We start from the raw sequence: 27112 nt of genomic DNA, 5'->3' as shown, positions 1-27112 counted from the left end.
TTAAAACAAAAATGCTAAACATTCCCCAGTTCCAGCCCGTCATTTAGCGTTAGCATCGCATTGAACTTTGGGAAACTGTGACAGACATTTTTCACTGTTATCAGTAAACCAAACCATTAACTGATGAATCAAGAAAATAATCGGCTGATAAATCAATACCTAGTTGCAGCCCAATATTACTAGAGTATTATTACTGATGCATCAAGGTGTACGCAGTGTTTTCATATCGTAGCTGGTTTAAGTTTTTTAACGTTAGAATAGTTGGTGATTGACTAATTGATTAATGAACTCATTGTTGCAGCTCTAGGTAGTTAAGTCTGTAATGCATCATATTTTATAAGCTAGCCATATGTTTTAATCCTTATAGTAACTAGTAGCTGTATCATTGATCTGTCAGATAAATGTGGTGGAGTAAAAGTAGAAAGTTACAGAAACTGGAAACAATCAAGTAAAATACCTCAAAACTGTACTCAAGCACAGTACTTGAGTAAATACTTTGTTAAATTCACCAGTGGATTGGCTGTCCTAACTGCAGGCACTTCTATTCCCAACATACTGTATGTTATCAACGAGCTACAGCAGAGCATCTGCAAGATGACAGAACAGCACGAACACCTTGTACCAGGCAGCACAGTTGGAACAAACATGCTGCATCTGTTTGTGTACAAAAAGCTGTGAATTACAAGATCATAACATCTGCCACGGAGAGCTGAAGAAAGAATCCTGCGGTGTGTTTACAGAGATAAATACCTGCAAGGTTCCCCAGTCAGTGCCGTTAGCCGACATAATGAAACCTTCCTCCTGGAAAGTCTTGAACCTCAGAGACAGTTTGAAATGCTGGTTGTCCTCGTCCATCCCGTGAAGGTACTTCAGATACGCCTCGCCGTCGAACCTCACCGCCGACTCTGAGACACGCAAACAGAAAGACAAGCAAAAGTGAGCAGATGCAACAGTTTGATGATGTACAATACAAAACTTACTTTATAATTAAGTGCACATTTTCCTCAGATAGATATAACTGACATCTGATCAACAAATCTACAGCCAAGGAGCCATGATCAGTGGAAACTTCAACCATTTCATTTGAATGTTAGCAGAACTTTAAGCAGAATTTTAAAAGTCACGACAGAAAAACTGTGGAAGTTTGGTTCTGTTTTAGCTTTTTAAAGGAAACAGCAGTAAAGACTCAAATAACTTTATAATCATTTATTGGAACTGAACATGAATGATTGTGTGATTGATAGAGGATGAAGGTGACAACACGCCTGGATAAACCGAGTGATGAAGCTCAGATAATTTCTACAACATTCTTTGCAGATCAGCTCTGATGTGTAAGTCTTCTCTTATTTGTGATTATGGAGCCTGATGACGTCGACACAATCAGAAATTCTTTAAGCGAGCTTTCGGAGGCTCCAAAATATCTTTAATCAAATTCAACTTTTTTAACATTCCAAGTGAAAGCCGTAAAGCTTCGAGAAAAAACCAAAACAGATTAAATAAGAAAACTTTATCAATCCTCAAGGCAGCAGTTATTCCACCCTCACTTTGCAGCAAATGTGACAGCAGAGTCTGCAGAAGAAAACTCAGATCTGACAGACAAGACTGCAAAGAAAGAGAAAAGAAATCTTTATAAATGTTTGTTTGGTGTTTTTTAACTGCCAAAAGCTGAAAAACAAAAAAACGCCCAAAGCCAGAAAAACAAGAACAAAGTAATCAGCGAAAAGGGATCTCGAAAGAAAGTTTAACCTTCAACAGCAGTAACAAAAGAGGAAGGACTGGATGAAGGATGAGCAAATTCATGAATCAGCGGATCAATGGTGATTCCAACAGTAAAAGGGAGCATATTAGTCTACAGACAAAACTTTTTTTTTTCTTTTAGTGTTTCTAAGATGAAACTTTAATAGCGCCTGTGGGGAGCCTCAGAAACAACACGTTCCCACAGTCTGCTGAGAAGAAAGCAACTTTCCTCTTTCTTGGTGAAAAACAACTTTTTTTTCCTGATGTGGGATGTTTTAATCCGGCGACTTTGATTTTGACCTTTGGTTCACACTGTTCTCTGGTAACAGAATCAATCAATCAAACTTTATTTAAAATTGCACCTTTCAAACAAATCAAAGTGCTTTACAAGTTCGCAAAAATATATATTGAGAGACTAATGCACGTCAAAATAACTAAAAAAAGCAAAAGATGAAGTTTGACAGAAAAGCAGATTATTTGATGAAGTTAGTTAAATATCACCAGTTTGGCTCGGTGATGAAGGGAATGAAAATCTCTGGTTTATCGGTAGCTCCTGCCGAGGCATGGCGACGATCCCAAGGGCCCCAAAAATGCTCATCATGTGGTTTGTGGCCACATGATTAATTGTAATTTTGTTTCAGAATATAGGAATAAACTCAGATATTAATCTCTGTTGACAGAATCTGTGCTTACATTGGTTTATTCCTACATTTATTTGTGTTTTAAATGAATTACAGCACAGAAAACCAGCAGAAGAAGCCTGTACACAATGCACAAAGAAGGAGCAGCGAGTTAATAGGCCCCCAAAGACATTAATGCAGACATGCTCAGTGGCTACTGGAAGAAAAAAGTGGTTGTACTGGGCAGACACCAGTGTGAATAAAGCAAAGTTTGACATAATGTATTGCTGTATAAACACTACAGTGATCAATTAAAGGATAAGAGCTAAAAAAAAACACCTAATAACCTTTAAAATTTCATGACAGACTGTGACAGATCACCAAAGTTTACAGAGACTATCAATCTGTGAACTAGATCAGTATTCTCAACTGGTGGGTCGCGATCCAAAAGTGGGTCGCGGACCCGTTCTGGGTGGGTCACAGACAGCTGGTCAGAAATAAATAATATTTAAGACGCATTTGATGTTGGACTTGTCTTTTATTTTGAAAAAATTTTTTTTTAGATGTGCAGCAGTCTTGCGCCGTAGCCATAGAAACCATCATTTGATTGACGTTCACTTTAAGTTTGTGTTGATGTTCGGAGGCAAGATGGTGAAGCACAAATATGACGTGTATATATATGTGCATATATATGTATTTATGTTAAAAAAAGATGACATACGTGTGTTTTCGAAGGATATTTTTGAAAAATAGATTTGCTTGGTTTGAATTCTGTAAAAGTGGGTCGCGACTTAATGACAGTGGGAAAATGTGGGTCCCAGGGTGAGACCAGCGGAGAACCTCTGAACTAGATTACGTGTAATCCATCCAACAGCTGTGGAGACATTTCACTCTGAAACCACAACTTGCAACAAGAAAAGTCAGAGGAACGCTGAAGTCTGCAGTCTTCAGCCTCTCGAGAACATTAATGAACGTCTGTACAAAAGTTTGTGGCAATCCATCCAATAGTTGTTGAGATATTTCAGTCTGGACCAAAGTGGATGAAAATCAGACCAACACTGCCGCCTATAAATCATTAAAATTAACACCAGAGAAGGTACCATATAGATGAAAATTAGCAAACTATTACTTGTACTTCTTCTTCTGTACTTCTTTTTAAATACACGTTTTTTTCTTGCCTGTTCTCCATCATAAAATCTCACCCCCTTATCGGCAGACTTCAGTCTCTTAAGACCAAAGAGGTATCCGGAATAGTCAAAATATGGTGGCGATACCACATTAAGAAGATGTTCCAGAGGGGAGAGGACTCTAAACAAGCTGATAAAGAGTGTACATCCTGGAGAACCTCTGTCTGACTTTTATTCTGTCCGCACACCACTAATCCTCACAGGAATGCCAACAAAAATCACTAAAGACGACCCGACGAGGTGGCGCCGCTGCTCAGCGTTCCCTTCAGACGATCTGACGGCTGTAATCGAAGCTAACTGAGGGCACATTCACACCCAATGTGCTCTGAGCGATTTATATGAAATCTCTGGGATTTGCTCCTTGAGTTCACTTTGTTTTAACAGGTAAGATGAAGAAGAGCTTTTGATCGCTGGCTGAGACAGACGTCTTCATTGAGTTGAAAATATAAGTCTGTCTGTCTACTTCCAATAGAGCGGGGATTTTATCTGAAGGAAATGATGATGGAAGGCGGTTCTTCATGCTTGGAAATTCCTGCAGAATGAAGACGAATCACACACTAGGCTCTTCTTTTTCTTCTTCTACAGTCCTCCTGACTGGTACAAATACCAGACATGATATTTAATGACTCACCCTCAACTGACATCTCAGTGTTGGATGGTGTTGAAAAGTTGTCAAAAAAAGCAGCTTGCTTTAAAGGACAAGTTCACAATTTTTCAAATACAATATAAGTGATGGAGGCCAAAATTCACAGTCATTTAGTGCCAAATTATGTTTATCTGTTTATCTGAAGCTTATATGAGTCTTCAGCAGTCTGAGTTAGTCACATCCAGTGGATATCTGACACATTTACAGTCTTTTTAGCATCAAATTCCCTCCTTGTGTTTCCTCGGACAGTGTTTCCCTGTTGAGCCGCGGTGGAAGTATAGTAACAAAAAGACTTTGGCACTAAGAAGACTGTAACGTTGAAAGATATCTACTTGATTTGACTCGCTGAAGCTTCATATTAGCTTCAGATAAACTTTTAAATACATTTTCACAGAAGGAGGACTGTGGATTTTGTCCCCCATCACTTCCATTGTAAGTGCATTATGAGGGGATCTGCTAACAGTCAGTATGAACACGAGGAATGATTACAGCAAGACAAATCTGTGAGTTTGCTGTTGATGACACTATTGTCAAATGCACAAAGGTTCTCACAGCTGTAAAAGATTAAAATAAATTGCAGATGGTGGTGAGACAGCTCCAGAAATCTTTAAAAATCAACTTGTATGTTTTTGGACAAAAACTTTTTGCATTCTCTTCGTGAAGTTTCATTCAAAAGTAGCAGTAAGAGTGACACACATCTGCACATATGTTGTTTACGGTATTTCCTGTTGTTGCAACAAATTCATAGTGCACACTGCATCAGACTCGTTGGTCCGGATGGGAAACAGAAAATGAGGATGTTGGTGAGTTTTTCTACGAGTACAAAGCCGGAGCATTGATTACATAAAAGAAATAAGGAAAGATAAACAGCTTCAGCAATAACTTACAACTATACAATCGTTGCTTCGTTTGTCATTTTTGTTTGTTGTGTGTGAAACATCTTGAGAGGTCATGTCAGCTGCTGTTTCTAAGGTCAAGAATGAACTCTGAAACTCTAAAGTTTGAACTTTGAAGCTTTAAAGCCAACATGGAAGTGAAGATCCATGGCTGCGTTCACACACAAACACTTGCAGCTCTTGCTCGGGGAAAAACAACTTTGCAAACTCCATGTGCTAATGAAGATCATGTGATCGTATGATTTAAAGCACCAGAGTGCCTTCTACATCGAACAACTTCATGTAGTTTTCTGCTGTGCGCTCAGCGTGGATGTTGAGAGAGTCGGCTGACATGACTCTGCCGGAGCGCACGTACAGCTCATTTTCTTAATCAACTCTGCGGATTTGAACTGGATCAATTGTGAGAGCAGCAGGAAGACGCTGCTCCCGCTCTTCAGAAGAAAGGAGGATGATGAGCTGTGTTAGTGTGTGTACAAACATCAAATGTGTTTTCCCGCTGATAAAAAAGCCGCCGCTTTCCTCCGTGGTTCACACACTCTCACGTCGATATCCAGACACTCATTAACGCCTCTGCAAAGCAAAGGTACAGCACACACACACAGACACGTACCGTTACAGGGGCAGACGCTCTCCCAGCTGTGGTGTGGGGTGATGTAACCCACTCTGGCGGTGGTGAAATGGCTCAGTCTCTCTCCCATCAGCCGGATGGCGTTCCTGCAGCCTCGCGGCGGACAGCCGGGACCCAGACACCCGTTATGGCTCACCCTGAGGATGTTCAGCCCCAGGGAGTCCTCGATGTCCGGTATAATACCTACATCAAAGAGTTCAACATTTCAAACTATACATACAAAGAGGCTCTTGATCTCACTGGGATTACCTGACTCCTTTTGAAAGTATTTCTTGTCGGCTTTAATACAGACACGAAGAGTTTTACCTGATGTCTGTTGCTCTGTGTTTCAGCCTAGTTGATACTGTTGCTGTGAATTGCAATTATTTCTCCATTAGAAGCTAATTACTGTTGTGTTTTGGGTCTTTTTTTTGGTTCACACGTCTAACTGCGATGTCACACGTCAGTCCCTCCAGTCTCAGTCCACCCTCAACATTTAGGCCTAAATACCAGTTATGAACTGGTATTTAGGTATCATAACTGACGTTCTGTGTCAGTTATGATACCATATTTGGTATCATAACTGACTGAGATTCATTAAACTAGTGGCTCCTGTGCTGCAATGTTTCCCACTATATGAAGAATGAATTTCAGATGGTGAAACTGTGTTTGCATTCAGTAAATTTGTCACATTCTTTCATACATACATACATTTCATACATTGATACAGAGCAACATCCAGGTAACTTATAATGTTATTTTGTCTTATTACTGAATAGGAGACTACCGTTCATTCATTCATCAATCTCCACCGGGATCAGAAACTTATAGGAGAAAACAGCCAATCACAGCTCTCTACAACGTAACTACAGCGTAACTTCGGAGTCTCTATGAAGCCGCCTTAGATACAAAGAAACCACTTAACGCAGAAGTCCAGCTATACTTTGAAGCAGCTGCAGACACTTAGGATAGCCAAAAAAAGCTAATTCTTTACATATAAAACATATATTTGTACCTTTTGAGTTTAAAAAAAAGATATCTCATATTTCCTACTGGAATCAACACAGTACTCTATTTTATCTTATGGGGTGGACTGGGGATCACTGGGACAGCTTAATGAAATGACTAATTATACAATAATTATCTTGATGGATCACCTGCGAGTCTGCTGGTTGGTAGAGGTTGGACGAGTCCGCTCTGAGGCCTCCAGATCAGCAGAACCTCCAGGACCTGGGCGTTGGGTATCCGCTGCAGGCTGGCCAGGTGGAGCTCTTGCCTGGGTAAACCCAGAGCCTGTCCCAGGCTGCGCTGGAGGCCTCTCCAGTGATCACTCAGAAACTCCTCCGGTGAAATCCCAACCAGCTGCAGCGTCAGACCCGAGTCCAGCGCCCTCTGTGCGGCCGACCACAAGTGGATTTTGACCCCAGTCCAGACGCTGAACTTCCCGTCCATCACGCTGACATTGAGCGAGTACGAACCCTCCTCCAGGTTTTCATCCGCCCAGATCTTACCGTCGACCACGTCTACGGAGAACCTCCCTCCTGAAGGGTTTTCTGACACCAGCTTGTAGGTCAGAACGTCCTGCAGGTCCTGGTCTGAGGCGTGGAGCTTGCCGATGACCCGGTTTGCGAACAGCCCGCCTGCAGTGGTGATGAAGACCTCCAGGGGAACTACGGACGGAGGATACTTGCTCTGCTCGGTGACGTTGATGTTGACCACACAGATGGATGAGAGGGGAGGGTGGCCGCTGTCCGTCACCTGATTGGAGCACAGATAGCAGTTAGCAACTTAAAACCAGATATAATACAGATATTTGGCCTTTTAGTAATAGTCTCAATTGATTTTGTAACTTCAAGACATCCTTCACAAGGGTTCAACAGATGATTCTAATGGGACACTAGATGATAGATGATAAGACAAAATGAAACTCTTCTACCAAAAATTATTTATCTACCTATTTTTCACACATTCAAACATTTTTTTTGTATAAATACTTTATAGCTTTACTTCTTCAGGCCTCTATCTATTAGGAACCGCTGTCAAGTCTCAAGCTTTGACCTTGAGACTCACACAGTTGACACAGATCACACATGACTTTCTCATGCTTCATTTCCTCTAATGTAAAATTTGTGATTTTTAAGTAAAAGAACAGCATTGTCCATGAACGCACCGATCATCATCTGACAGCGTGCAACAACAAATCATTGCGATGCATCTTCCAGTGGAGCTGATCATTTATTCTGATATTACCTCTATTTGGATAGAAATGATGATCTTTCTTGTGGTACTTTTTGAAGAAAAGTATGTGTAATATCTGGAGTATAATGGGTCAATTTACCACACATAATGCTCATTTTTATTATGAACATAACTAAATACTACTAAAATACCGCCCTCATCCCACCGCGGGAACAAATCTCACTCTAAGCTGAAGTCAAAACTTGGCAGCCAGCGCTGTTATTAAATTCACAGGGGTGGAATCTTAATAAAACTTGATTTTCACGACCCCTTAAGGACAAAACACATCTGTCTGCTAACTATAACGATAACAGGGAAAAGAAAAATCTGAAATGAACGTAACCCTTGAGTCCCTGCACCCAACCAAATGAAAAAAAGTGACAATCATCAGCACTCTGAGGGCAAATTATTGACTTTTTATCTGATTGTTGAGCCTAAAGCACCACAGAACTTTCAGTCATATCACTCCTGAACCAATGAAAATCACTTCCTCTACCGTACTGCCATCTCTCATGACAGCACTGTCAGCAACACAGCGACTGAGGCCAGGAGGGACACTCTGCAGTGCATCAGCATTTCATCACTGAACCGGGATTATAAGACACACTTTCTTGTTACTTTCACAGTGTGACAGTTTGTGAGATTTTCTATTTTATAGTCATAAGACTTCAGCAAAGACAACTGGGCGTCAATCCCTGGGGTGAAATGTGAGGTTGGACGGATATGAATGGATTTTTTTTTTTTTTCTCTCCACATGGTGAAAGCAGCGTAGGATTTAAAAGTTCAAAAGGTCAGATGGGAAAAAAGGAGGAGAGCAAGGAGCGGAAACTGGAACAGACATATGAATCAAAATCAGGTCTCAGGTGAACGGTTCCTGCAATCATGTGCTGTTAGTACTAACAGCCCTCTTACCTGTATCTTGAGCTGATGATGGGGTTTGATCTTCTTCCTGAGAGGAGCGGAGAGCGACAGCAGGCCGCCCTGGTCAACGTGGAAACGGCGGTCCTCGTTGCCGCTGACGATGTGGAAGGAGAAAGGGGGCCCGTTCCTGGGCGTGTCCTTGTCCATCACCAGCAGCTGGAGGACGCTGCTGCCGACCGACTCGCCCTCCTGCGGGAGACGATGTTTGTTTTTACTCTTCAACTTTGATTATTCTCATCTTATCATATTTAATTTATTTCATATCTAGAGTATAGTCATGATACAATACTTACCCCATACAATACAATCTCTTACCAATTGTAAATCAATCAATTACTACTGTTTTCTTTTTTAGGGGAATTTTTAACCTTTTATTGACAGCAGGAGCTGGAATCAAATTCACAATGTTGTTATCATAACTAATTTAAGTTACCATAACGACCCGTAATTACCATAACTTTTTGAGACTGATTTCCAAACTTGTCTCTACGCTAAAAAAAAATGAATAAATGCCGGTTTGTCCACTGCATGAGAATAAAAACATTTTGCCACATGATTTGAGTGTATTAAGCTGCACAGAGGAAGCGCCTAAATTCATTTGCAACCTTATTGCAATGCCCGTGTGTTCAAATTACTTCCCAGCAACTTGTAAATGAAACGCTTTATGGCAACCGACTGTAAATTTGAAAAGAAAACCTGCAAACTTTAACGTTCATACAGACAAACAGAAACATGTGAACTGCACCTTACATATTAAGACTTCTGGGAAAAATCCTGCCAATCAGAAAGTGTCAGTGAGCTCTTGAAATCTACAATTATAGATATATATATAATAAATATAAATAAATTACAAAGCTGACTCTAAAATTAAAAGCGTCTCCAGGAAAAGTTTTTGGGAAGACGCAGACGCAGTCCAGTGCAGAGCCAGTACAGATCATCTCAGCGGAGTTAAATTTGGGAGTCAAACACGTTCACATGGATTATTCATGTGTCACTGCTTTGCATGCTGGAGTGAAGACAAACTTCAGTCAGCATTTTGAGCGGATCGACACAGATGCAACTTGATTTATCGCCGTGCCGCAGCGCTCCTGCGTCCTTCGAGGACGTTCTGTGAAGATACCGGATTAACTCTTCATCCACCGCTTTTACTCAAATGAAACTGCAGCTTGATACGACGCCGTCGCTTCACTACAACAGATGTGCGACAGATGCTTGAGCAACAGATGCTTGCTGATAAATTCAATACCGAGGACAGTAACATATCTTTTAGACAAAAAAATAAAGTCCTAAAACTGCTCAGAGTGATGGATTACCAATTACAACAAACCACTTTACGGGCTGTTCATTTTCACAGCATACTGGATTTGATGGAAACCAGTGGTGCCCTTTGAAATGGGTTATCAATCTCAAAACTTACAGCACACTTTGGCAGTAAAGAACATTCAATTTGGAGTTACTGAGCTAAAACATGCAACACCTGAGGTGCTGTCATTCAAATTTCAAGGAGAGCCAACATCACAAAATATGATCCAGTTTCCAGGTCATAGCAGTTTTGGCAAAAAAAAAAGGTTTCATCAGAATGAACGTGAGTTTATGAACCAAAGCTCATGACAATCTATCAAAGAGTTGTTGAGACGTTTCACTCAGAAGCAAAAGTGAAACGTCATGGTGGCACGAGAGGAAGTCAGGAGGATTCATCCTTTGGGAACGATGAATATCTGCACTAATCCATCTTAATTCATCCAGTATTTGTTCTGATATTTCAGTTTTGGACCAATCAGAGTCGTGCTGCTAGCATGACTGAAAATATAAGTCGCTCTTAACCAAAACAGCCTGTTAAATAAATGTAATGTAATGTTTGTTTGTAGAAAAATGAGACAATATGAGTGAAAGCTAGTGCCTTCTCACATTTTTTAAATGTGGAAATGCCACATATAGTGATTTTAAATTGCTGTATTGCAATGTTTCAATTAAAATACAGTCAATCGTGTTGAAACAACAGTTCAACGTCAATGTCAAATCAATCAAATTTAGCCCAGTTTCAACATAGATGTCATCTAGACAGCTCCTCTCTGATTCACCTTACTCGACAGAAAGATAAAACAGTTGCAGTCCGGTACAGATCATCTCAGCGGAGTTAAATTTGGGAGTCAAACACGTTCACATGGATTATTCATGTGTCACTGCTTTGCATGCTGGAGTGAAGACAAACTTCAGTCAGCATTTTGAGCGGATCGACACAGATGCAACTTGATTTATCGCTGTGCTGCAGCGAGCGCTCCTGCATCCTTGGAGGACGTTCTGTGTAGATACTGCATTAACTGTTCATCTGCTGCTTTTTACTGAAACACTCAAATAAAACTGCAGCCTAACACGACACCGTGGCTTCACTACAACAGATGTGTGAGTCATAAAAGTGGGCGTCCGACTGTCAAATAGAGAGTCAAAGGCATGTAATGGCTACGGAGGGGAGGACACGCCGCAGACGTGCAACACCTGTTTGAAAATGAAAAAAAAAGATTTATTTCTCTTGTTTCAGTAACATCCATCTGCTTAATGCAATCATAGTTTTTTTCATCAGGCAGAGCTGGCTGAGGAGACATTAGCAGATGGGGACGGAGTTTGGATTCATCGCTGCGCGGTGTCGACGTTTTTGGCTCGCGAACAATCTATTCTGTGACTGGATGGGAGTTTCTGAGCTGGCAGAGCTGCGGCAGGTGGAGTGATGGAAAGCTGGCAGAGAAAAACAGCCAGCCTGGTTGAAACAGCAGTGAGGTATAGAAAACTAAAGACACACATGTGAGCATGCAGGCAGCTGCGTCAGACTGAAGCATGTAGCAACACACACACACACACACACAAGTGGAAGTAAATTGCCTGTTAAAAGTTTTTTTTCCACACCAGCAGGTTCGGTCCTGTGATTATATGTGTTAGTGGAGACGGAGGCACTGATGTCCTGCAAATATCACACTCACACACACACACACACACACACACACACACACACACACACACACACACACAGCGCTTGTAGTGAGAATCCATCCTTTTAGTGTAACTGTATGTGTCATACAGGTAAACAGAAGGAGTCGAGCCAATCTGGGGGGAAAAATGTGTTTTTTTTTTGTGAGAATCAACGCTCAGTGTTAGCAGCGCTTGTGATTTTAAAGGGAAAAAAACAACATAAGGTGTGGGTGTTTGAAATGCATCAAGCACCACTTTGCACTCAAGCGCTGTTGTCGTTGGGCCAAGCACAGCTAAAGATAACTATAGGTTAGTCGAGTAGGGAACATTTTAAGTGGCTGCATCATCAGCCGAGTATCCAAACACGCGGTCAAGCAAGCAAAGTCTTCTTCAATTTCATGTCGGCGTTCAAAATTGAAAGTTTCGCAGGGAGACGAGAGGAGTTAGCGGGTCTCCTTTCGGTATCCTGAGTCCACTCGTGTGAACAGACGTATGATGAGTCGTTCAGGTTGTCGTTACCTGCAGTAGCAGACTGTGGTTGATCTGGGAGAAGACAGGTGGGTTGTCGTTGACATCGGTGACAGTGACTGTGATGAGAACGGCTGACGACAGAGGAGGATCGCCTTCGTCCGCGGCCTGCACCGTCAGAGAGTAATGAGGGATCTGAAGAAGAGGAAGAAAATATGTCATCAAATACAGATTTATGTTATGTTTTTCTAACTCTTCCTTCTTGCCGATTGTCTTTTTTCATTTTTATTGTGTTTTTTTTATTCAGTCATCTTCCATTTCTTGCTTTTCAGAAAATACACTGTAAATGTTTTGTGTCTTTATTGAAACACACACTGACCTCCTCTCTGTCCAGCGCGGTGCGGACAGAGATCTCTCCGTTGCGAGGGTGGATAGAGAACTGCTGCAGAGGGTCTCCGCTCACGATGGAGTAGCGCAGCAGGTTGTTGACTGGACCGTCTTGATCGGTGGCCGTTACCTGCGGATAAAGGAGAGGAGTATAATAACTCGTTCCGTGTGAGAAAATTGTGTTTTGTCTTGTCTCGCTCCTGAGAGACGGGGTCAAAGGTCAGACAGGAAACAGTCAGGATCTGTACACTGTAATAATACAGTAAATCTCGACAAATTCAATCCAATAGAAAAACACTTCAAGAGATCTTCGTCAAGTAAAGTGAGGTCAGAGGTCATGGTCAGCTACACAGCAGCATCTCTTACGCTTGTTACAGACACAAAGGTTTAAATGTAGACGCTTGGGTTGAAGGACGATCTCTTGACTGACAACATTTACATCAGAAACTAGATTACTGAGTGAAGCCAGGAAACATCTGCATGGCTTTAACATCTGTGTTCAGTGTTTGTTGTTGTAGCTTCGTTAACCTTCGTTATTAGCTTGAAAATAAAGATATAAGCTAATGAAGTAATGAGGGTTTCATGCCACAATGCATTAGCAGATGTGTTAATTCATTAGTTATAAATAAAATCACCAAAATGATCAAGACATCAGGTGCTTTTTAAAAATTGTCTAATCCGTTGGGGAATAAACTAAAGCACATTGTCTCATAGGTCTGGTTTAAGTTAAAACTCATATATCAGCTCGTTTTTAACTTGATGTCAACATGAACTTATTTTATTATGGCTGGTTGTACACTGTACACTCTTTACGAGTTGTTCCTAGTAGGGCTGGGCATTATATGGATATTATATGGATATGGTGATATGATATTACAGTACAGCTGCTCTATTTTTTGTCTTTTGTTTGATATAATGCAGAAAGCAACATCTTACAGTAAAATATACATTATTTTACTACAAGATATTTTTTGTCAGGTACACTCGTGTGAAATTCTTTGGCTGGGAGGTCCCACTACAGAAACACTAAATAAATATATAAAGGCATATAAATATAAAAACAGAAAGCAACAAAAGGTACAAAAGCAATAAAAAGTGTAAAAGGCATTTACATATAAAACAAAAGTGTAAAATTAAAGTGTAGAAATAAAATGTATGAAGAGTAAAAGGCATATAAATATCGAACTGACTGAATATAAAAAGCAATAAAAGGTATAAAAGCAATTGAGGTGTAAAAGCAATAAAGGCGCATATACAATCTTGGTTGGATTGCATTTGTTTATGTGTGTGTGTGTGTGTGTGTGTGTGTGTGTGTGTGTGTGTGTGTGTGTGTGGGTGGGTGGGTGGGTGAGGGGGAAGGGGGGGGGGGGGGGGGGGGGGGGTAATGTCTATGTGTGTGTGTGTTATTAAGAAGTCTTATGGCCTGAGGATAAAAGCTGTTCCTTGGCCTGCTGCTGCATGTTTTGAGAGACCTGTATCTTCTTTCTGAAGACAGCAGGGAGAACAGACTCGTGTGGGTGTGCTGGGTCTGTAACGACCCTCGAGCACTTCCTGAGGCACCGCTGGGTGTGCAGCTCCTGCAGACTGGGCAGCTCGCACCCAGTGATGTGCTGGACTGTGCCAACCTCTCCACCACTGTGCCTTTGATAGTGAACACCCCCACCCACCCACCACCACCATCACCTTGGTCTTGGAGACATTCAGGGCATTAAGACTGGCCACTTTCTGCTGTCTAGGAACAGGGATGGTGATGGTGGTGGATTTGCAGCAGGTGGAGACAGTCCGGAGGGAGAGGGACGGCTTAAATATGTCTGTTAATACACATCTTCAGGATGCGGCCGCTTGAACGACCAGTGAACATCAGCCTCAGTGATGGAGAGGGGGCAGTCCTGGTCTGCAGTGGTGGCGGTGGAGGGGTTTGGGTATGGAGGTCAGGTTTTCAGTGGAGGCAGGGGAAGGGGCAGGTCATGCCAGGGGGTCTACTAGTCCTAAAAGTAATTTTTTTCTCAAAACAAATTTTAAAAATCGATCAGAGTCGATTAAGCTTTTTCAAGAACTTTTCTTCAGTCTTGTTTTGAGATATTACATTATTAACAGAAGAGAAAATTATTGAAACATCCATAAAAATCTTCAAGGGCAGATTGTTTCACGTTTTAAGACTTTTGGAGTCAATAATGGACAAAGTTGACTCATTAATAGTGATGTCTTGCAATAAAACCATCGTCTCAACCACGGATCTCCTTCTCACCCTGTTTGTCTCTTTATCGCCGCGACTTCGGCTCATTGCAACAACGAATCCTCTAATTTTCTCCTCTTACAGAGGATCCTCTCCCCCAATTATACGAGTTCAAACATTTCAAACAGCAAAACGCTGCAGTTAAATGTTGAAAACAGAGGGAGGGGGAAAACAGGAGCAGGAGAAGAAAAATGTCAAATATGAAACCATATGATTACAGACTCATCATTCAGCCGTGGTCCGACCATCAGCGAGCCACTGAGCTGTGTTATTGCTGTGTTATCTCTGCTGCTGGCCTGACAGATGACGGCTGACATGTCGGATAACTGTGTGCTCACGTGTGTGTATGTGTGTGTGTTTAACCTGTTTCATGACGGAAAGACTGTTTGTGTGTGTGTGTTGAATTCTCTGTTTGTCCTAAACTTGTTGGAGTGTGTGTAATCTTTTTTTTATTACCTGAATCGTCTGCAGGATGCCAGATGTCAGATGCCGTCATATTAGTCACATGTATGTGGATGTTGTGCTCGTGCGGGGGTGTGTGTGAATTGAGATAGTGAGATAATAAATGAGAGCGCATGTGCTCGCATGAACAGCCGATATTTCTGTTACACCTATGATAAGTGTGATGTGTGTGTGTAAACTTGTAATGCTATCTTTGCGGGGACCTAATTCAGTTTTAAACCCTCATTGCGAGGACATTTCTGCTTTGTCAGTACGTTTCAGCTACTTCAAACGACTGTTTAAAGGTTAAGACTTGGTTTTAAGGTTAAGGGAAATGGCTGGAGATTTTCTACATTCTTCTTATTGTAAACAAATCTCATGTGCAGGGTCAAACCAACAATGAACAACAATCTACTTACAAGTATCGTATGTGTATCCAAAGCCTGATATATCTTACTCCTCTCTGCCTCAGTTCTTGTCCAAAAACTATTAAAAACACGTCAGCGAGCCACACCGCTGCACTGGGTGACGTGTTCCTTTTCCGACAAAGAGTTTGGTCACGTTAGTTTGCTTAGAAATCTCCTTAAAGGTGTGAATTAGGTTAGGGTTAGGCTTTTTGGTTTTCAAGTCAGGTTAGGGTTAGGGGCTAGAGAATGCATTATGTCAACGTGAGTCCTCACAGCTATAGAAAGACAGTGTGAGAGTGTTGGGGCTAAAAAGCATAATATGGACAGTCTATTCTAAAGATACAGATAGCAGTGAAATGTCCTTCAGTTAAATTGAACCTTGGAAATATATTCAATTTAAAGTCTAATCCAATTCAGTGATTCAATTAAAGATTACTGATGTTTTTGTGTCTCTGATGTATGATGTGCCCCATATTCTGTAATGTACTGTGTGTGTGTGTGTGTGTGTGTGTGTGTGTGTGTAAACTTCACTATTTCTTCTCCCCTGTTTGAGAGAGTGTGGCCCTCCAAAAACCACAAACTGTCACATGATCTGTTGCTTGTCTGGTCCAGGTGGGTACAGAGGGCAGTGTGGCCTTCAAGGAACCTCTAGTTGGGCTTTTACATCAGTTTGTAACACGTACGTACAGGTTTTCTGTGAGCTCTACCTTCATCACGAGGCCTCCGGGTGTCAGATCCTCTGATATCTCAGCGCTGTAGTCGCCTCGTCCAAAAACCGGCGCGTTGTCGTTCACATCCGTCACGTTGACGATCACCGTGGTGATGTCGCTGAGGGACGACTTGCCCCGACTCCCCTCCACAGACAGGTAGTGCTCCCGGGAAACTTCGAAATCAAGCGGTGCGATGAGGGTCAGACAGCCTGCGGACCACAGGAGCAAAGAATTATTCATCACAGATAAATTATTCATACTGAAAAGTGAGAAAAGTTCATAAACTCTACAGAGCCGCCTGGTTTAACATTTACACAAAAACAGAGCGGAATTCATAAAACATGGTTCATCATTACAAAAACATGTTGCAAGGACAATCGTTGCTCAAAATCTTTCATCAGAACTTTAAAGTCAAGATTTCAAGGTTTTTGAAAGATACATCAAACTCCGAGGGAAATACAGATAAAATGATGCAAAGCGCATCTAGAATATTAAGACATATAAAACATGAAATCTTGGGTCTGAATATTTCATTCAGCTGAGGTAAGTCTCCTTCAGCTTCAATGACTTTCTAGAAGGATAAAATGGGAGAAATGAATTAATTACATCTCAACACATCTTTTTTGGAAATGAAAACAAAGTTTTTGCTCCCTTGCTATAACTCACACTTCCCTCTGTGATGCTGCTCTGCAAGACTCACAGTGTGGTTTTATATATATATATATATATATATATATTAGGTATGTGCAGAAAGCCCAGTATTTGTTGTATTTGTATCTGTATTTGTTGAGGCAGAAAAATTATTTGTATCTGTATTTGTATTCGAAAAGTGGAAAGAGGCTTAAAAATCCTGTTTTTGTTTTTATTACGCTTTAAATTTTAGAAAATTAAAGTGTTACAATAAGTGTTTATAAATAAACTACCTTACGAAGGAGGTCCCCACACTGGGTCTTGAACTTGAGTCTCCCAGATCATAGACGACTGCACTGACTACTGAGCTCAAAACCCCATTATTTGTGCTTTGCTGAATAATGTATCGGACACATCTCTAATATATATATATATATATATATATATATATATATATATATATATATATATTCAGTTAGCTAGTCACCCAAAGTCACATCTGATTGGATATATTTTTGTTTACAGGAAGACATTTTACATATAATTAGCATATAATAAGAGATAATTAACTTAGGGACACAGGATTAAAACTGTGGAAATGCATTTATTATTTCACTGTGTATTTAAGTAAAAAGCTACTCAAAGTAATATGTATACTTTTTGTTTATTTGTACAGTACTGACTCAGTTATTCACAATGACCCTGTTCCTTCTTCAGACTTTATTTCATGCGTTTCCATCCACACAGTTTGCTCAATCACACATCTGAACCGTCATCATCTCTCCGTGTAAACTTCTGTTACGCCGCTGTGCTCGAGCGCGCTTCATACATGAATGCAGAATATATATTATGTAGAGTGACAGATACGATATACTGTTTAAAACGGATGTATAAGCAAGGTTCTTTGGATGGTAATACGCACCATAAGTCAAACACATACACATAGGAGTGTTGGTGTGTGTGTGTGTGTGTGTGTGTGGTATATCATGTGACATATCTAGTGAACTCTCACTTTTGTCAGCTCAGTGAAGCTGTGAAGAATTTATAAATCTCTCCACAGCTGGCTGCTGTCTTCACATGTTATCTGTCATCGGCGTGTGAAGTCTAACCTCATTTATGGCGGCAATAAAAGCGGCGTCGGAGTCGTTAAAGGGATTTACTGTGTCGTGTCCACTTTTTTTTTTTTTTTTTTTTTCTGTCTGTTATTGAGTCACTCAGTTTCAGTCCTCGTTTATCTGACCTGCTGTAAACATGCTGAACTTTATCAGATGGACCTTTTCACCTCCTGCTCTCCTCCTCACCTCCTGCTCTCTCCTCCTCCAGTCATTTCATCAACAGAGTCTTGTTATTGAATGTTTGGTCTGTGGTTTTGTGGTGGTTATGAATGGCATGTTGGAGGAGTAATTAAGAAAATAAAGAAAGAAGAGGAAGAGTTTAGAGCTGAAACTGTTAATCAATCAACTAAATACAGATGTAAAAATGAATTGCACCTATTTTGATGATATTTTTATTGAATGTAATGAAGTGCTGAGAGGTGGAAAAGTCAAAGGGTTTATTGAATGAAAAGAAAAATATAGAACAAACAACACCAGACTTATAATTTAATAAAGTAGAGCTGTAGAAGGTTATAAAAATTAAATAAAGACGACAGACATCAATGAAAAAAAAGACCAATACTCTTTTATTGGATGAAAAAAAACAAAAAAACATCAGAAGTACAGAAATTACAACCTAGAAGAAAACGATAGAACAGAGTTCAAAGTTAACAGCAGCCAACAATGAAAAGTGTTTGTTGTTTCATCAGCAGTGTGTAGTTGTCACTCTTGCTCTCTCTTTGCTCATTTTTCCTCATAACTACTTCTAAAGAAACCATTTTCTTTCCCTTTTTACACATTTTTTTTTGTCTATCTGGCTTCACATGTCTTCAGTCCGACTCTTTCTGTCTCCTCTTCCTGTTCCCGACTCACTCGTAAACTCCCGTCCAAATCAAATCAAACACCTAATTTGTGTTTCGGTGAGCCAGGTACACTACAGCCAGTTTTTATAGATTTGATTGTTTGGAGGGAGGACACTGCACAGGTCTGAGGAGACAGGATACCACTGTTAGCGAGCTTATTACACCACACAAAGCCTGAGTGTATCTGTCGACTACAGCTTGTCACATCCAGCGGAGTGTGGGTGAGAGAGCCTATTTTCTTGGGCTGCCAGCCAGTCTGCTGAACCATACTTCATTAAGATAAAAAACAAAACACGGGATCCAACAAAAACAACCATATACCATTCCCCTCAAACTTAACACCTCCAGGTTTCAACAAGTAAATTATTTGCACTTCACACACACACAGTACAGATCTCATTTTATTGATTTTTCTCTAACATCAAGGAGATTTGTACAGCCGGCTTGAGTCAGAATGATTTGAGCTGTGTTATTTATTCATTTCTTTATTTATGTTTTTTAGCTTTTTTCCACTGGAACAACAAGTTGGCTGATCTCCATTTTTTCCCTTCATGCCCCTCTGTCTTACTGGGTCAGAACATCCACAGTCTAGATGTTTTTATCACTGGCTATTTAGAGCAGTTGATGGTTTTTACATTTATATCACACTTGAGTCACAATCATGAGTTTCTGATCCAAAGTAACAATCATTTACATATCTTTGGTTGTTATAAATAAACTAGGAGGACTGCTATATGGATGTGTTTATGAGATTGTAGCATCACTGTGATGAAGTGGGTGAGAACACACCATTTGTCCCTATTTTCACCATCAATGCCACATAGCTTACGAATTTAACCATGCTTGTTAATTGTTTGTTTAGCCATAGAGCCACATACTATCCCGGGTTTGTTTGTGGTTTGCATTATGTTTGGTTGCAGTTCACATATCAGCAACATTTTTGGCTAAAGTAAAAACACAGACAAGTATTGTTAAGTTCTGCATTTCATAAGTGAATCATTTTCTTTGTTACTTACCGTCCCCACTGTGTGCTCCACAAACAAAAGGAGGGGGCACCCAACTACTTCTTGTATGTATACACCTGGTGACATCATCAGTGATGTCACTGGGTTAGACCAAGTATAGGGGGGATTTATGTTATTTCATTAAATAGTTGGTTTAGTATCGATATGATTTGTACTTGTTTTGGCTCAGGTTGAGGTTTAATGTTGTTTAATGTGTTCTGTGTGAACAATGTTGACTGATACAAGTAGCATTGTTATATACAAGGTGGTATAAGGGAAAGGACACCCCTGCAATAAATATGGTTCTACCTGATAGATTGGAGGGCCTATTTAAGGGGAGAGATGTTGGTTTAAGGGGATGATGGTGTAGCTGTGTGCACATGATCATGCCTGAGTTAAGCTAGTTAACTTTGATTTTGCTTGTGTTAATTCCAGTTTTTGAGACACCTTTTTGTTTGGTTTTTTTTGGTACACTGGACTGAATAAATCAGTTTTTTCTCATTCAATGAGAGTCTGAGTCTGCCTCCTACCGCCTTCCTAGCCACTATGGTCAGGCTTCCTCACATATACCTGATGTGTTTGCCTACCAAGAAGTCAAACTGCCAAAAAACATATTTTTGTTTTACTGATGTCAAAGTTTGCATAAGAACTTTCAATGTTAAGTCTGGTTTTTCAAGTTTCTTTTAACCATGATCACATTCGTCCCCCTTAAACCTTTAAGTGGCTATAATCAATATTTTTCATAATAACAATGTATGAAATGACAGAGAGACGTATGTGATGAACCTACAGAGAATTATCAGCGACTCTGCAGCTCCGCTCGGCTCTGCGGAGCTTCACAGCGAGTTTCAGCTCATTGTTTAGCGGAGGCTCTGATCCAGAGCGACTTGCAACATACAGCAGCTGTGTGTCCGTATGACAGCTCTTCAATCAGACTCCAAGGATGTTTTAAAATGGTTTTAAAGATTCAGTCACCCTGATGATGACGATGATGATGTCTATCTACCTCATGAAGACTTGCTACACTTCTTTTAAGTCTTACAATGCCTCAGTTTTTGTTTTGTTTTTCTGAAAAATTCATAAAATATTCAGCTTCTAACCTTGAGTCTTTATGTAAAATGGATCTTTTACGTTTTGTTGTCCCCACATCTAGAGGACGGATCATCTGATTCAACCAATCAGTTGAAATCTGGTTGTGTGGCTACAACTGAAGCCTTTTTCTCTCTTATTTTGTTATTTATCTGTTTTTTTCTCTCCATCTTGTCGTGCTTTATTGTAATACTGTGTCTGTGTTGGGGTTGGAAGGTGTGAATGGTTCATGTATCTTCTAATTTCTTTTAACCCTTTGAACTCTGCAATAGAAATGGTCCGCCAGTGCCTACATTGGTATTTTTTGCTTATTGTGATGTCATTTTTTGGAGTATCTCCAAATGCTTCATATCCCTAGAATCTGTACAACCTAAGCTAAAAGGTTATGTAAGTCAATAAACCATAATGATTAATATAGGTATGATATAGGTATTGAAATTGTGTCATATATTTAAAAAAAAAAATACAAAAATCGGACATGTTTTTTCATCAAATTTGACTGAATAAACACACAAAACACATTGATTTCACATTTCTGAATGTAGAAACATGAACAAAATATTTCTTAACATTCCATAAGTTATTTGAACTACATACATGTTTTAGTTTTTGAGATATGCTCATTTTTATGAGCATAGTGCAAAGGTCCTTTGTTAGTTTCATCTGCAATAGACACATTTCCTCAGTGCCTACATTGATATTTTTGCTTATTGTGATGTCATTTTCCAGAATATCTTAAAATGCTTTATATCCCTAAAATCTGTACAACCTAAGCTAAGAAGAGATCAAACTGAGATCCTTCCATCTTTTGGCAGAAATTAATTATATTTCCGAGTAAGAATAAACAGAAAAACTATTATTTGTGGCTTTGGAAATGATGTGAAAATCCCCTGTTTTTTGTTTTTTTTCTCTTTTGTTAAAAGTCTTGGCACCAAGTTCACATCAGCCTTTCCACCATCTGCCACAACCACAAGCTCTGAAAGCTTTAACTCATTTTGTTTAAAAACTGTGTTTCTTTTGTACTATTACAGTAAATAATTCCCTCCTCCTCATTCACACCATGTAAACTGCAGAGCAGAAACCACCAGAGGCTGACATCCCTCCCTCTAACAGTCATGTTTGTGCTGGTAATTATGCTAATGTCTGAAATTTATTATGGCAGTGACTTACTGCTGCATGCATGCTGTGTCTTTAATATAAACCAAAGATATGGTTTGTACACAGCGGCTCTTACAGGGCTGCTTGTGCTCCCCGCTGTCTGGTTTCTGTCAATAAGGGTTCGTATCTGTGTTCTGTGTTTTGCTCAAAGCAGTCTGAGCTCTTCCTGCTCAGTGTGATGCGACTTCTCAGAAAGAAGAAACTGGGTGAAGGTGATTTGTCATTGTCAACTTTCCCACATGCTGCACTGTGTACACACACAAACACACACATACACACACACAAACACATACACGTGCAGGTTCAGAAACTCAAACTGAAGACTTTGTAAGACCTTTTGGATGCTACTGGTAATTTAATTTGACATCAGATGAGAACACTTTTCTTGGACTGTAACCCAAAACACAGACAAATTTGAACATGTATAATTACAAGCAACCTCAGTTGTTGTACTAACACGTTCCCCTAGCTCCTGATCCTGCAGTCTCTGACACCCTGCGACACAGATGCAGACAGTCGACGTGCAAACAATTCTGTTTATACACATACTATGCTTGTAGGCTCATAGATTGTGCATATGAGCAGATTCAATTCATGTCACACATGTGGATGCATAAAGTATCATTTGGCCTCAACCTTAACCATCACAACTGCATACCAACAGACTACAGCCATGCTAGCAGCTCTGTGAGGCTGCGGTTAGCAGTGAAGATTTGCTGCCCCTTTTTGTATCATCATAAACTGAACATCTTTGAGTTTTAGACCGTTAGGCGGACAAAATTTGAAGACGTCGCCTTGAGCTCTGAGAACTCTTGATCAGAATTTTTCACACATTTCCGACATTTTATAATGTTATACAAGTGGCGTAGTCACTTCTGCGTAGGAAGTGCGCATGACACGTGTGTGTGTAGTCGAGCGAGCGTGTGTGACTGTGACAGCGGCGACCGGAGCACGGAGAGAGAGTGATGTTAGCAGTTTAGCTGTGACAGTATAGTACAGTGTATGTACAGTTTGAGTTGTTCCGGCAGAGAATAAATGCTGCGACTTATCAAGACCGACGCTGAGCTCCCGTTTCTTGCTTGCTACCTGTTGATAGAGTGGAGGGAGGTAACCCCGAAGTTAGCGGTGACTTCGGCCCTGGAGTAGTAAACAAAGTCTCCTCTTCTAATGTTACCCCTAAAACCAAAACTTCATCCTTAAACAGTTCTGAATGTCCTTCACTGTCTTGCCACAGCTCACAACAAGGCAACTTTTAAGGTCTAAAACTTCATCTAAATTTAATCTCACTCACCGATATCAAGCTTAAACCAAAGTAATATTTATACTTCAAATCCTACATTCAAAATCTGACTATATACTTGCAATTCTTCTTCATTTTTTTCTCATAACTGCGACACACACACTGGCAGCGACAGACTGTAGACGAGGTGCAGTCTCTGCGATGTGCCGATCGGTTGAGTGAAATAAATGCTACTTTACTGAAGAGTTGAAATGTGTCGACGCTGAAAAAAACAAAAATAAAAACCTGGTGAATCCTGATGATGCACACTTTGTTTGTACAAAGAAAACAACATGCGTGGGTGTCTCGATGCACGTCTGGTTTGCAGCCAGTGTGTTTTAGTTGCCGTGCATGGTGATGATTATAAATGTCACTGTTTTCTTTGCATTGCATGTCAGATGCGTAAGGAGTTTATTCAGCTTGTTGACACTTTACTTTCAACCGCAGGGAGACAAACAGACTGTCAGACACTCCTCTTGTGATTCAGCAACGAATTTATTTTGTCACGTTCATCCGGCACCTGCTGTAAAATATGTACAGAAAAACACCTTCTGATCCAGGGTCGGTGTGAGATTTATTTATTACAACGGCACCTTAACAGCATCCTTGAGGATGTGTAGTGATGATGCAGAGTATCCATAATTGATTTAATTCATTTGGATTCATTCTTTGGAGGTCAAAAAATAAAACTCATTTATCCATCATGGTCTCTCAACGAGCTTCTCCTGTCAGCAGTGGAAAACGAAAGATCATTCAAACTTTTACAAAAATTCAACCTGCCTCCTACACTTTGATTTGCGTTTTTAAGCATGACTCGCGACAAAATCCCCTGAGGAGAGATCTGTGCCTTTTGTGTGTTCCTGTTCGGCTTGTTCAGCAGGTGTTGACAGCAGCGGCACAGTAACATTAACAGTAAGCTCCTCAAATAAACAAAAAACAGGATTTAATGCTCTATTCTACCAGATGTTTTATCACGGCTGCGCTGCTCTTCAGGGATCTTGAGATTGTAATAATTAATACAAATTCAAGCAATCCTGACAAATTTGTACGAATGTCGAACTGATCTGAAGAATGGTTAAATATTTACCACCCTCCCACATGTAACTGTAAGAAGCCAAGGTCAAATACAAACAAACATCAGTCTCAACAAACCGACATCCCTGCTAATAAATAAATGAACCCGTGTGGGACTGATTTCCCCTCGAATTGTCTCTAACAGAACAATCAACAAGCTCAAGCAATTTAAATCTATCACATAAAAATAATCACTTGCTTGTGATAAAGTGGTGGAAGTAAAGACATTTCAGGGCAATTAAGTCCTTAAATAAGATTCATCTCTCTAATTATCAAACTGCCAGCTGTTACAGAACTGATCACATTTAAAAATAAAACTTTCTGCACTGAAACTTTTTGCTTTTACTGTTATAAATTCCACATAAAATTAATTATATATATATATATTACAGTAAATATTGGTGCGTGTGATTGTTTAACATTAAAACAATAACAAAACAAAAACGAAAAGTTGCCAAATTTATCACAGTTTTTCAGGAAAGCAGCCGATCATCCATCCGTCTCTAGATTATCAATAATGAGGAGAGGCAGCTTTCATTAATTACACCCTAGAGCTCTGGACACATCTGCCTGAGGGTTTTATTAATTTATAAAAATTTAGAGATAAAAAAAACGGAGGAGCACAACACAACTAGTGAGATCGATCACTTCTGGAACGAGGTTCATATCTGGGTCATGTATATGTGTGTGTGTTTGTGTGTGTGTGTGTGTGTGCTGGTAATACTGGATTCTAGATGAATTTTCATTACTACCAGTGACATGTCTTTACACGAAAGCTGACTCAGCAGATATATTCCTCCGCGGTTCAGGCTTGTCGACGTCAACGTTCGGTGACGTGACTTCAATTATTTAGTAGTTATTCTGGCTGAGATGCTTGGAACCGAACTATGAATCAGAAACAAGGTTAAAAGCGGAGGACACTCGGGTTTGTTGTTCAGGTGGCTGGTTGTTTGTACAGTACTGAGAGAGAAAACAAAAGAAGAAGAAAAAGGGGAGTACAGCGTGTGCTGTGTGAGAGGACGGTCGAGGGATTTATTGATCTGTATGAGTTATACAGAGAGAAAGAGCGAGTGATCAGAAGATTGAAAGTTCTTCTTCTTCCAACTTCTTCTTTTATGTTTTTTTTCCTCTCCTATTATCACTCGGCTACACTTTTAAAAGGGATCAGAGCAGCTTTCCAGAGCAGAATGTCTCACTTCTAATAAGTTCCTCGAACTCAAAACCAAAACTTTAATCCTCTTAACAACCGTCTCAGTCTGCTTTTCGGTTCTGTTACTGTCGGATTGTTTTGCTTTTTGATTTTTGATTGATTACAGCGCAGACATCCAAACTCTGCCCAAGGTATTTATCCAGTAAGACACTTGACAACTTCCCTGGTCATGCCATTAGACAAGCTTTTATACTTCTGGTTTAACTCACCTCATGAATAAAAATACATTTTCTGCCGGAATTCATACCAAGAATGTCAATAATCTCCACAAACTTAATGTATTCCTATCAAGGTCTGTTTATTCCTCTGGTTTAGCTTTTAATTTAGTTTAAGATTCATATCGACACATCTCAGCTTTTCAAACTTTTACAACTCTTTGCTCTCTACAAATAATGAAAGCTAATGCAGCGGACAGTGTTCAGGGAGTGTGGTTCTTCTGACCATTAAAAGGCCAGCTGCCTTTAATGGTTTACTGGCAGCGAGCCCTGACGGCCCCACATAATCCAAAAGGGCAGACTGCAGCTCACAGTTCAAACTCTGCAAGTTTTTAAATCCAGCAGGGGAGAAAACTTGGAAACTCTGGATACTTTACTTAAGGTCAGAAGTCCACTTCTCTAACTTTGACTTTAAGCAAAAATGATAAAACTTTTCTCTTTAAAACTGAAAAGAGGACACATGATGGGCTTATTCATACTAACAACCTCTTTAAACAGTAAACCAGATGAGAGGATGTTGTAGATTTTAAAGCAGGAGAGAGGAAACCTCCAGTTTAAACATTATTATGGAGCTAATTCTAATTTCTAACTGTGCCTGAGGCGTTCACACTTTGGCCTCCATCAGGATCTCGAAGGTGTTCACTTATAACACAAACAAAATATTACATGATTATTAATTTAGAGACATTACTAATTGCTGAGTGGACGCGTAGCCTCCAGCAACCTCGGAGGGAAATAGGATTAAAGCATAAATGCTTTTTATTATTGCTTCCTGCTTTGTGCTGTTGAACAAATCATGAGGATTTACAGCAGAATGTTCCTGCTGTGTTACTACAGAATCATTAAAATCACTTCTCGATAGTTATCTCTTTTAAATCTGTGGTCTCCCCAGTGATCAGGGGGATTTTCTCAGGCTTGACGAATCTCCTGCAGAACCACAGAATAAATGATGTAACTGGTTTAACAGGCTGAAAAGAGCTCAGTATGATAAGTAAACTGACCTTCGTGTGTAAAATTAGTGGAATGACCCT

The 27112-nt window shown here is 40.1% G+C and overlaps 1 protein-coding gene across 3 annotated transcripts in view; it reads right to left on the bottom strand.

Annotated features, from left to right (window-relative positions):
• The window catches only part of fat2 (FAT atypical cadherin 2), a 115954-nt gene that overhangs the window by 25438 nt on the left and 63404 nt on the right, over nt 1–27112 (bottom strand). For all 3 annotated transcript variants that reach the window (XM_042418423.1, XM_042418421.1, XM_042418422.1), the window contains exons 17-23: nt 16463–16674; nt 12664–12801; nt 12336–12479; nt 8844–9041; nt 6851–7451; nt 5697–5897; nt 751–905 (exon numbers count right to left, since the gene is read on the bottom strand). In XM_042418423.1, coding sequence (XP_042274357.1) covers nt 751–905; nt 5697–5897; nt 6851–7451; nt 8844–9041; nt 12336–12479; nt 12664–12801; nt 16463–16674 — 1649 coding nt within the window. The remainder of the gene's footprint in view (nt 1–750; nt 906–5696; nt 5898–6850; nt 7452–8843; nt 9042–12335; nt 12480–12663; nt 12802–16462; nt 16675–27112) is intronic.

Source organism: Thunnus maccoyii, chromosome 8, assembly GCF_910596095.1.
Source record: "Thunnus maccoyii chromosome 8, fThuMac1.1, whole genome shotgun sequence".
Lineage (NCBI taxonomy): Eukaryota > Metazoa > Chordata > Actinopteri > Scombriformes > Scombridae > Thunnus > Thunnus maccoyii.
The sequence above is the reverse complement of the archived record's forward strand: the minus strand, read 5'-3'. Positions and strand labels throughout refer to the sequence as shown.